A 12,387-nucleotide genomic window follows, 5' to 3' on the forward strand; every position below is an offset into this window, starting at 1 on the left:
GAACAACAACATAATAGACCCGTTATTATTATATCACCTGTCCAGCTGAAAGAGTCACAGTGAATTCATGAGGCCGGAAATGAATGCTTGAACCATAGGCATCCATGTTTCAGAAACTTTTCAGGGCTTGGATCCCCTAAACTGATTCTTCCCCATCAATCCTTTTGACAGAAAGAGGTCCTAATGTCTCGATTTTATGCTAAAACGATTAAAAAGCTTTGCTCGTTTTGTTTTCTTTTCCTTACTTTCTTGGTTCACGTTGTCCTTCGGACACCAGAGACAAGGAGGGTCTCCCAAATATTTCCTTGGCGGGACACTTGCTGCCCAAAGAAACTCGGATCCCTGCAGGAAACTGGGCAAGGGGGAGTTAGCAGAGAGGCAATTCCAACGTCGGCCGGGCTTCCTGGGGTGGGGGAGCCGCTTTCGTTTTCCTTCTTCGGCTTTAGGGATTTTCCGTCCCGGAATTTCCAAGGAACGCTCTTTCTCCCACAGTCCCATTCCCCCTCCCCGTCCACCCCCCGCCCTCCCCCGTCGCTTCTCCTTATAAAAAGGACGAAATGGGGGTCCGGCATACACCGATCTCTCTTTCACGGTTGCAGTGGGTCCTTCTTGGAGTTCCTGGGCGAGGCAATTTCGGGACTGTCCTTTTTGAACCCGCTCAAGTTTTGCGTCTCCCGGACCCAAGTCGTCGAGGCCAATGGCAGGAATGACTTCAGCGCTGCTTTCGCTGCTCCTGACATTCACAACGGGTGAGTTTGGAGCTTGTTGCTGGTGCTCTGGAGAGAAAACGTGTCTTGTTTTGCATTATTAAGCGTCTGAAATAAAAATAAATAGAGAATGTATTTGCTCCAAGATAATAGATAGATAGATGATAGATAGATAGATAGATAGACAGATAGACAGACAGACAGACAGACAGACAGACAGTAAAAAGTTGGAAGGGACCTTGGAGGTTAGCTAGTCCAACCCCCTGCTCACGCAGGAGATTGTACTAAGAATTCAAGCTCAGTGTCTTAGCCACTGAGCCAGATAGATAGATAGATGATAGATAGATAGATAGATAGATAGATAGATAGATAGATAGATAGATAGATAGATAGATAGATAGATAGATAGATAGATGGATGATAGAAGAAATTACAGAGGGTGAGTAATTTTAATGTATGCTGATCGATGTACATTCAAAGACAACAATATACTTGTCTATTAAATTAAACTCTTATTCTTTTGGACTCTAATTTGAGCAATATTTAGATTGTCAGTTCAGTAGTAGGTAGTTCAAACTAATTGTGCTGAGACCTTGAACTTTAGGCTGTAAGGCAGGCCTATTTCAATATACAATATGCATGCATTGGAATTCCATCTTCATCTACTTCATTTAGACACCAATCATAACTGAAACTCTTCAGAATTAATGGTATTATAATTGTGTGTATATATTAGAAATGGTTCCACTGAATTCAATAGATCTTTCTGATCAGTGGTTATAAGAATGCAGTCTTGGACATGTTATTAATTGTTCAGCTTGGGCCCAGAATGTGAGATTAATATCACCATGACTACACATCCGGATAACAATCGCTAGTTACTTTCCTCTGTATGCTGTGTCACAGTCTGGATTACTTTACCGATTTCCCATTCCAATAAATGATATTTGTTGCTTTAATGCTGGTTTGTAATTGTAAATTCACTTTACAGTTCAAAGTTACAGTTCGTAACTTTAACATTCACTTTAAAACATGAATAAATTCCAACATTCACTTTAAAACATAACACAACAGTGTTATGGAAATAGAAATCTTACTTATTGTAAGATATTTTTGATAGAAGTATAAACATTATAGTGGAATAAAAATTATTTATTCCATTCCATTTAGGTGCTACCCAGGTTCAAAATAGTTCTGGGTGGATGAGTTTATATTAAGCCATTATTATACTAGCTATATTTTTGTCTGCATGCAATTTTACCATTCCCATGTCAAATAATGCTTTTTGTCTTGACACCAGCTTATATACAGTTCCATTCTGCTTTTGTCTCCTGGGTGTCTAGAAGCAGGTTTTTTAAAAATTGAGTTTGGCTCATTTGGATAAATGATAAAAACAGCAGGAAGATAAATATTTATCTGTAACACTGCATCCATGTATCCTGAATGTGCTTCCTTCTCTCTTGCTTCAGCTAAAGCCTTTGGGATAGAGGACATTGTGCCAGATCACAGAGTGGTTACACAAATTGGACACAAGCTTGCCCTAAGCTGTCGCACAACCGGTTGTGAATCCCCGTACTTCTCCTGGAGAACCCAGTTAGACTATCCATTAGGTGGAAAACTGAGCAATCAAGGAAAGAGTTCAGTTTTAACTCTACAGTCTGTTGGATTTCAACATGAGCACCAATATGTCTGCACTGCTGGTTGCAAGCTGGGTGAACCATCCAAAGAAAAAGCAGTCAAGGTTGACATTTACTGTAAGTAACTAAACTGTAGTAAGATACAGTGTATTTAATTCTCATAGCATACCTGTGGTTTCCACATACTGTATACGGAATTTATGTATCTAATTGATCCGCGGGTAGGAATGGTTCTCGCAGATCGTTTGATCTTTTTTTTAAAGACTCTGTTAGAAGGGACTTAGATGCTGAATGGAGAAAGTGTTACATCTTTCTCCATTCAGCGTCTAAGTAGGGAAACAGGGTCCCCCTTTCTCCTCCCTGGTTATGGGTCTTTGGGGGGTTTTCATGTGTTGAGACGCTGTGTAGAATGCTGGTTCATTCAGAGTTTACATACCAAGCAACAGTAATATTAAATCTTCTGCCATAATATTGGTTCAGATCAGAGGTGGGTTGCTCCTGCTTCAGCCCAGTTTGGCCGAACCGGTAGTGGCGGCCGTAGGAGGCTCTGCCTACCCGCCTGGATGTTTCTGCGCATGCACAGAAGCATTGCGTGTGCGCACAAGCAAGCACAAGTGAACTGGTAGTAAACTGGTAAGCAACCCACCACTGGTTCAGATGCCATCATCTGGGGAGCAGATTGTATCCAAAACGTGAGGACTAAGTAGTTGTGAACAGAGAGATGACAGTTTTAGCTGCTAACAACCTTCTTCTAATATGGTTTATTTGTTTTGTCTTTTAGCATTCCCCAGCGATCCAGTTATAGAGCTCAAAAGCCCTCTCATTCTTGGGCAACCTGCTTCTGTCACCTGTCGTGTCCCCAAGGTCTATCCTGCTGATCAGTTGAAGATCACTTTGCTAAAAGGAAACTTAACTTCTGAAAAAGAGTTTTTTCAAGACCCTCATACAAAATCATTACAGACCAAGAATTTGAAGATGGATTTTATTCCTACCGAAGAAGATTTTGGGAAAGAGATTATATGCGTAGCTGAGCTGTCTTTAGAGGACATGACTCTGGAGCCCAGGCAGTCTACGCATGTGATGGAAATAAATTGTAAGTATGTTGATGGAAGAAAGAGTCAAGTATAGGTTATATTCGTGTTAAGGTTGCCTCCATATTGCAATAGTTTAAACTAGTTGGGAGTTGGGGATGGGAGTTGGAGGCACCGTTTTGCGGTGGTTTGGCTCCTACCTCTCCGACTGGATGCAATGTGTGTTGGCAGGGGGGCAGAGGTCGACCCTGAGGACACTCACTTGTGGGGTGCCACAGTGGTCGGTCCTCTCGCCCCTTCTGTTCAACGCATATGTGAAGCCACTGGGGGAGATCATCCGTGGTTTTGGGGTTGAGTATCATCTGTACGCTGATGATACTCAGCTGTACATTTCCACCCCAAACCACCCCAACGAGGCTGTCGAAATGATGTCCCGGTGTTTGGAAGCCGTCGGGGTCTGGATGGGGGACAACAGACTCAAACTCAACCCCTCCAAGACTGAGTGGCTGTGGTTGCCGGCACCTCGGTTCAGCCAGTTGACTCCATCACTGGCCATAGGGGGCGAGCAATTGCCTCCTGTGGAACGGGCGCGCAATTTGGGCGTCCTCCTAGATGCCCGGCTGTCGATGGACGACCATGTGGCAGCCGTGGCAAGGGGGGCGTTCCACCAGGTTCACCTGGTGCGCCAATTGCGCCCCCTACTGGACCGGGATGCCCTACGCACGGTCACTCATGCGCTGGTGATGTCTCGCCTGGACTACTGCAATGCTCTCTACATGGGGCTTCCCTTGGGACGCGCCCGAAGACTACAGCTAGTCCAGAATGCAGCCGCACGGGCCATCATGGGGAGTACTAGGTACTCCCACGTAACACCTCTCCTGCGCGAGCTGCACTGGCTGCCTGTGGTTTTTCGGGTGCGTTTCAAGGTGTTGATTACCATCTTTAAAGCGCTCCATGGCACAGGACCTAGCTATCTGCGGGATCGCATCCTGCCGCATACATCCCTGCGACCAATTCGCTCTCACAGGGAGGGACTTCTCCTGGTGCCGTCTACCAGGCAATGCCAACGGGCGGCGCCTAGGAGTAGAGCCTTCTCTGTGATGGGCCCAACCCTCTGGAATGACCTCCCCCCCGACATTAGAACCACCACCGACTTCTGCTCCTTCCGACAAAAACTAAAGACTCACCTGTTTCGATTAGCTGGCCTGGCACACTCATAGTTTTTACCTCCTGGCAGATATATTTTAATTGAAATTTCTGGAGAACCATTTTAAATTTAATTCTGTGGGGTATTTTTAGGGGTTTTTTAAAGATTGTATTTTATATACTTTACTTGAATGTACAGTTCTTTTAACCTCCTCCATCTAAGCATTTAATTATTTATATATTTAAATATCTAAGTATTGATTTATCTATGTACTCTTTTTATGTATTGACTGTACACCGCCCCGAGTCCCTTTTGGGAGAGGGGGCGGTCTATAAATATGAATAAAAGTAAAAGTAAAGTAAAGTAGTTTTAGGAGGATGTTAAGAAGGAATCTTAAGACAATTGGGGAAAGACAAGTCAAATGAGCAATTCTGGTTAATGTTTTCATTTTTGTAAGCTGCTTAAAGTACTTTCCCCATCTGATTAATATTTGCACTTTAAACATTTTTAATAGAAGAAAAATCCATCAGTTTATTAACAGTTATGCATTTTTTTTGATATTCAGCAGATGATTCTCAAATCCTTCCCCATTTGGGGCACTCGTTGTGACCTTCAATTTACAATTTACTAATTTAACTTGGCTATTCTTTCCTTTCTTTAAGATGGCCCACGGAATACTCAAATCGTGGCATTTCCAGACAACACCATACTAGAAGGAGAAGCATTGGTACTTCTCTGCTTGACTGAAAGTCATCCTCAGGCTAGTTTTGTCTGGAAGAAGCAGCTTCCTGATGGACTTACCAAGAATATTATGGAGAATTACAGCCTCTCTATCCCAAATCCTCAGGCCTCTGACTCTGGAACCTATATCTGTGAATTCACCAATGAAGTTACAAGTGTAGTGGAGAAAAAATCACTATATATTTCTGTACAAGGTATAAAACTGCTGGGAATGTAAAAGGCCACATTCTGTATGCACTTACAGATTGTGTCCTCAAAACTACTGGCCTTGCAAAGCATGGGTTTCACCTTTCCATTTGTGACAATTTTGTATTGCCAGACCTGTTATAGCCCGTCTGGTTTTAATTATGAAGGGTCTGATAATAGCCACTTATTTAATATTGCAAGAGAAAGATATTCATTGGTCAGCCTGTACTTATTCACAGAACACTTATGATAGATTTTTTAAAAAAAAATCATTTGCAAATCAGAGTTTGGGATCCTTAGATTTAAGGCGCTAATACATTTTACAATATTTATTGTGGGTCATTTTGAGAGCCTTTAATAACAGTAATACACTACATAATAGGAGAGTTTGTGATCATTAAGTCCATTTCTAAATGTCCTAGCTACACTTAGAAAGCTTTCCTGTTTACAATCTGATTGTAAAGGGGGAGGATTAAGGCAGAGATGACAAGACTATCTTCCTTCACTCAAGTCATTTCAATGTTAATGTTAAATATTCTCTAGGTAGAGTCTGAATGTCAAATATTTTACATTCAAATAAACAAAAAACCTAATATATAAGGTTTTTTTTGTAATCTCAGATGCTTGAGCATTTATATTGAAAACATTCAACTTTAACACTCATATATATTATCATCACGCAGTTTGATTTTATATTTGTCAAGAGTAGACTACCTTCTTTAAACAATTAACAGTACATATTTTTGTTTCTTTCTTTAGCTTCAGTCTTTTCAACAGCCACTTCAACATTAACTACCCCATCTGAGACAACAGCATTAACCACCCCATCTGAGACAACAGCATTAAACACCCCATCTGAGACAACAGCATTAAACACCCCATCTGAGACAACAGCATTAAACACCCCATCTGAGACAACAGCATTAAACACCCCATCTGAGACAACAACATCCTTTACATCAGATGCAGCATCAGAAACTATATCAGTTACATCTCTTGCAACACTGAAAACCTTAGTGTCTATTACATCAGAAATAAGAGCACCGGAATTGATTTCAACGTCTGCATCGGATATAGCACCAAAAATAATTACCTCTGTGACATCACAAGCAGCACTGAAAAACAATACAGTTCTATACCTGGAGGATGTTTCTGATGATGACAGAAATAATACAGAAGAGATCCTAATAATTGGTATATATTTTTGAATCTTGAGTCATTTAACCGTATTGCACTAATACTGCTAGCAGATTGCATTGCCTTAACACACCATGCTTATTGGGTAGCAGTCCCCAAAAGATATGAGGTCAGCTCTTCTTTTCCCTGGCTAGGATTCTTGCAATACTAAAAGACATTGCTTAGACAGCAAACTAGCCATTATACAGGTAGTCCTTTACTTACAACCACAAAGGAGCCCACAATTTCTGTTGCCAAGCAAGGCAGTTAAGTGAAATTTTACCCCATTTTATGAACTTCCTTTGCCACAATTGTTAAGTGAATCCTTGCAATTGTTAAGTTAGTAACCCATTGTTAAGCGAATCTGGCTTCCCCGCTGACTTTGCTTGTCAGAAGGTTGCATCATAAATGCATGCCAGTTACCAAGTGTCCAAATTTTGATCACCTGACTCTGGAGGTATCTCAAAGGTAGTAAGTGTGAAAAATAGTTATAAGTCTCCTTTTTCAGTGATGTTGTAACTTTGAACGGTCAGTAGGAGAATAGTTGTAAGTTGAGGTCTACCTGTATAAAAAAATGATATACAAGAGGAAAATAACAGTAAAGAAAAATGATCAGAAATGCAGTATTTTCTGTGGGTCAAACACCTTAGCCTTTTCACTATTCTCTTACATTCCCTTTAGCACATATTTTGCTCTTTTCCTGATTAAAGTTGATTAATTTTCCATATTAATCTGTATGGAATCTTTCCCCAAACTGATATTGGAAATTTAATTCCCCAAATTCTCCAGAGAGCATGGCACTGTAGAGTATTCTAGATGTTGAGAACCATGCATTTGGAAACTTACAAGATTTAGGAAAGGTGTCTTAGGGGATTGTTGGTGATATTATTCGCCCCTCCACCACAAAAATGTGTATTTCTGTATCAGGACCCTGTGTCCATAAATGTGACATGGTATAAACATTGCTATAAAGGGGACTGAAATTTATATGGTCTGTGACCAAAATGCCAGCCCCAGAAGAGAAAGAAGAGGAGGCGATGTTAAATCCAGAAATAGATAAACATTTGCTAGTGAAACTTTCAGTTAGCATTGCCAATGGCCATTGTTGTCATGTTATACTCATATTTTTTCCCGTTTGTTTCATTTTCAGCCAGAGTTGAACAGCTGGATTACGTGACTCCTGTAATCGTCGTAGTTTCTTGTTTAGCCACAATAGCAGGTCCTGCAGCAGCCATATTTATTTACATTTTTAGAAAGATGAAAATAAATGGATCCTACAGTCTTGCAGACTCACTTAAACCAAACGTTTAAGTCCATTCGGAAGAAATTAGACAGTTTTGCAAGTTTACCAACTGGCTGATACTGGATCTTGCTCAGAATCTTTGTTGATCTTTCTCATCACAACTCAGTGTGAGAGGAATTGAGCTGATGTGCTTTGGAAAGGATGCAAACCAAAATTAGGCCTTTTCATGAAAACCGGTCTCTTAGGTCAAGACTCTCTCCCCATTTAATATCTCCATTTAGCCATAAAGTGAGTTGTGACCTTGGACTAATCTATAGATGTGTCTCTAAACCAGCGCCCCCCCCCCCCAACCTTTTGGGCACCGGACGGGGCATGATTTTGTATGTTGCCTGCATCCCGCGAATGGGGCTTTGCTTGTTTGCACGGCCTGGTTTCTGGCATGCCGCAGCCCGGTACCCATCCATGGATCAGGGGTTGGGGACCCCTGCTCTAAACTATGCTTTCATTTTACAATATCAACTTCCATGTGCAATATGAGCCAAATGAACCCTGCCTTCCTTTTGATAGTGCCAAACTAACTCATGCCTAACTACATACTCAACAAAGTAATTACATATGAGAATAAAGTGAAGTGCAGTAGGGTGGGCTATCCAGAGTTCTTTATACAGTAAATGCAAGTCATGAAATATTGTTGATCAATAGAAGAGAAGTAGCATTGCATTGTAGCACTGATTATGTTACTTAGTTAGGTAATGAAATGTCTGCAACAAAACAAGCTCACAGAGCACCAAAGGCCCCACATGAACAGCTTTGTGAATATAAAAAGAAGGACTATTTGCTAGCTTTAGGAAATGTATTTCTTTGTTTGACAAAATGCCCATAAAGCTCCACTTTTTGTGCAATTCCTGGATCTGTGAGCTTCCGCCACCAATGACACGCTGCAAAGTGACACGCTGCGTGACTATTTAATTTTGTTTTATTTATTGCTCTTGTATTTTGGTGTGGGGATGTTGTGGCTGCAGGCAATTCTCAACAAAGCAATGATTTGCTTCTGTTCTAGAAGATGGGTCATTTCCAAACTGTTTTTGAAGGATTGGACATGTATGTAAATATTCTGTAAGATATATATTTCTTGTAAATAGTGTATCATATTCTGAACATATTTATTATGCAGAGGTGGGATATAAGTGGATAAATCTACAATGAATATATGTATTTTGTATATGTATGTATTTTAACCTGTAAGTAGAAAATACAAAATTATTCACCGCTACTTGTGAAAAATTACATGATACTCTGAAGGTGTTTTTTTTCAGAATGGGCTTAATCCTGGTGGAACTAAGTATTTTAAAGACCTGTTGATCTCAACAAGAGGGTTTTTTTTTTTCAAAAAGTTTTATTGGTTTTTTTAAAACATTTATACGGAAAAGGGTAAGTGGAATGGTTACAAATTTTGGCAGTTGCAAGTGTGGCAGACGCCCCCTCCCTCCAAACTCATAGGTTACATCTAAATATCAAACCTTAATACATAATCATAAAAAATCAGCATATTAATTCTAGAAAAAATAATTTTCAATCAGTTTATATCGTTATGATATATAGTCTAGATATAAATTCATTATTACTTTCGGTCTGTTTATAACATTGTGGTTTTCTTATTCATTTTTGTGATCTGAGCTTTCTTGGTGTTGCCCCTTCACCCCCCGCTGGCAGAGCTCCGGCCCCTCCCGTGTCCTGTGTGACCGTTGTGGTGTCTTCTGTTTTTTCTAGGTTCACTTTATTTTTTTCCATAAAGGCCTGTGCCTCTATGGGTGTGTTGATTCTGATTCTTGTCTCCTCCCAGAATATCAGCATACCTTCAGGCATCAACCATCTAAACCACACCCCCTTCTGGTATAGTTTATTCGCCAATTGCGAATAGCTTTTCCTTTTTTCCCTAATTTTTTTGGGAATCTGCTTCAGAATGGTTATCTCCCTGTCGTGGTATGTCAGTGTTTGCCCCCTTTGTACACCCAGAATTTCATCTCTTGTGGTTTTCCTAAGGAATTTAATATGAACCTCCCTGGGTACATTGTGTGTTCTGGCATATGCTGAATTCACTCTATAGACTAGGTCTATCTCCCATTCCATCTGCTGTTTATCTTTGGGTATGTATTCAGCTAGAATATTAGTCATAATGTCCCTTATGTTTTCCCCATCTGCTTCTATTACATTTTGAAATCTAAGATAAAAGGACATTCTCTCAAACTCTGTTTTCATTTGTTGGATATCAAGTTCTTTGTTCCCCTTCTGTAAAGCCTCTACCCCCCCTTTCGCCTCCGCCACCCCACCCTCCACAAGGTCCAGTCTCTGTGAGTTCTTAAAAATTTGAGCTTGATTCTCTTTAATTTCATCTTTCATTTCCCTTAATTGTTTCTTAATTTCCTCCTGGCCCTGTAAAATTTGTTGAAGCATTTGTTGAAGGTCTATCTCTGTAGTCTTAGGTTGCATCAGTTCTGTTATCTTTGACTGTGTAGCTGGACTGGACGTTGCAGACGCTGGAGCAGAAGTAGCAAAGCCAGGCTTTCCAGGAGGTGGTCTTTTTGGAGACATGGTTTATAAAACAAGGAGATCAGTCAGTGTAGGAACTGGGCAGCTGGAGAAGTAGAGCAGGCAGGCGAGTCCAGAAGGCAGAGGATCCAAACAGGTGGGAGTTTCTTTAGTTACTCTAGCAATAGATGAAAGTTTTTTCTCCAAAGAGTTCAGAAAATAACAATCCACAAGAGATTCCTCTGGGTGACTCGGAGACAAAGACCGGAAGCCTGAATTTTAAAGGTGGAGTCAGGTTTCACAGTTCATGAAGACAACGGAAGTGTGCCATCTTGCCCTGCCAGCTTTGGGCTCAGAGGCATAATAAAATTTTAAAAGTTCAGAAAGTTCTCAGTTCACCCATAAGTTCTGGAGCTAAGTCCAATGAAAGACACTTTTAAAGGGGTGAGGCATCATTAGTTGGCTCTCCCCCCTCCTCCTTCCCCTGGGGGCGAAAGCAAAATCTTCTCAAGCCGCTTGTCCAAGGGGGGGGGAAATCCCCCTCCCTCTAGCCGCACCTCTAGCAAGGATCCGAAAGTTTAGCTTTTTAAAAGCGCTGAAAAGTCCATTATTTCAAAAGGAAGGGAATGAAGAAAGGAAGCCTCTCACCATACCGCCGCTGCTTCCTTCAAAAGTACGTTGTTCGCTCGGCATGGAGCGAGACGCGTGCGCGCCCTCCAAAACTGCTCCCCGGTGCCTAGAGCGAAGCGGAGAAGCACCCACCAGCCGCTGCCGATGCAGGGGCCCTCCGCGAGCCGCTCCCTCGGCAGGACGCCTCTTCGGGGCGTCCTGTGCCCCCCCAGAAGCGGGGGAAGCCCACCGGGAGAGCGGGAGCAGGCAAAGGCTTGCCTGTCGCCGTAGCCGCCGGAACCGGAAGTCCAACAAGAGGGGTTTTTAAACTACGTTTCATTCTTCAGTTGAAATTGGTTAAATTTAAAATGTGCTTAATTTGATGATTTGTTTCTGTATAAATAGATGCTCACACCTCCATGTTTGCAGTGCTACAAATCAGAGCATTAGCAACTCTAAGACTTGTGGACTTGGCAACTTTAAGACCTGTGTACTTCAATTCCCAGAATTCTCCAGCCAGCATAGCATAGCTGGCTGGAGAATTCTTGAAGTTCAAGTTCACAAGTATTAAAGTTGCCAAGTTTGGGGACCCCTGCTACAAATAGTGGGGAGGATAGAGTACAAACAGTATACAGTTTTAAAGTTCTACATAATAGTGGAAGCTAATATTCTTTGAAAAACATTAGGAAACTTGGAAGAAGACCATGGTTCCCAGGAATCTCTAGGAAAAGGAAGTAACAACAATTAAACTGGTATAACACTGACAGATGTTCATAGTATAGAAATATCCCATTACCTAGTGCTAGATATCTGAATAAAATGGAGGGTACAATCTTATGTACATTTAAAGTAAGGCATGAGTCTCATTGTAGAGCTAAAACTCTACTTTGCCGTAATTAGCTATATTATGAAAGGAATAATTTGTACACTCCAGACAAAATCACAAGGTTATAACCTGTTTTTTTTTTTTAAAAAAAATGTGAGTCTCCCACCCACCTGGTTCATGTTTTGGTACTTCTCAAAGCTTGTGCAGTATTATTTAAGTTTGTTTTTAGCAATGCAATGTTCTCCTGTGAAACTGAATATTTATGTTGACCTCTTTGGATTTTCTTTTGTTTGGCTAGAGAGTAAAATAGCCCAAATGCTATAGTTAATCAATATATGATTGAATTGTAAATAAAAGTGCTTTTCTGATTTTATAAGCATTGCTGGTAACTCTTGATTTTCCTTGTTATCATCGGTAAGCCACAACCGAACAGAACATCTTTTCTCTAGAAACAAGGAGATAATGGGCAATGGCATAGATATGGCCATGGGTATCTTCAGGGAGAACAAAAGAAGTCAACTGATGAAATGGGTGATGACATCATCATGCAAATGT

The 12,387-nt window shown here is 41.0% G+C and overlaps 1 protein-coding gene and 1 long non-coding RNA gene across 2 annotated transcripts in view; one reads left to right on the forward strand and one right to left on the reverse strand.

The window, feature by feature from the left end:
• LOC309389837 overlaps positions 1 to 368 on the reverse strand; it is a 65,203-nt gene extending 64,835 nt beyond the window's left edge. Inside the window, exon 1 of the long non-coding RNA XR_014175014.1 lies at positions 246 to 368. This is a non-coding gene — a long non-coding RNA (uncharacterized lncRNA). The remainder of the gene's footprint in view (positions 1 to 245) is intronic.
• A 165-nt stretch (positions 369 to 533) lies between these two features.
• VCAM1 (vascular cell adhesion molecule 1) lies at positions 534 to 11,971 on the forward strand. The gene is made up of 7 exons (XM_081947722.1): positions 534 to 749; positions 2,177 to 2,461; positions 3,126 to 3,437; positions 5,185 to 5,457; positions 6,209 to 6,643; positions 7,776 to 9,243; positions 11,325 to 11,971. The coding sequence occupies exons 1-6, from the start codon at positions 698 to 700 to the stop codon at positions 7,934 to 7,936; spliced, it is 1,518 nt and encodes a 505-aa protein (XP_081803848.1). The 5' UTR covers positions 534 to 697; the 3' UTR covers positions 7,937 to 9,243; positions 11,325 to 11,971.
• Positions 11,972 to 12,387: the final 416 nt, after the last annotated feature.

This window comes from Natrix helvetica (genome assembly GCF_964273705.1).
Source record: "Natrix helvetica genome assembly, chromosome: 3".
NCBI lineage: Eukaryota > Metazoa > Chordata > Lepidosauria > Squamata > Natricidae > Natrix > Natrix helvetica.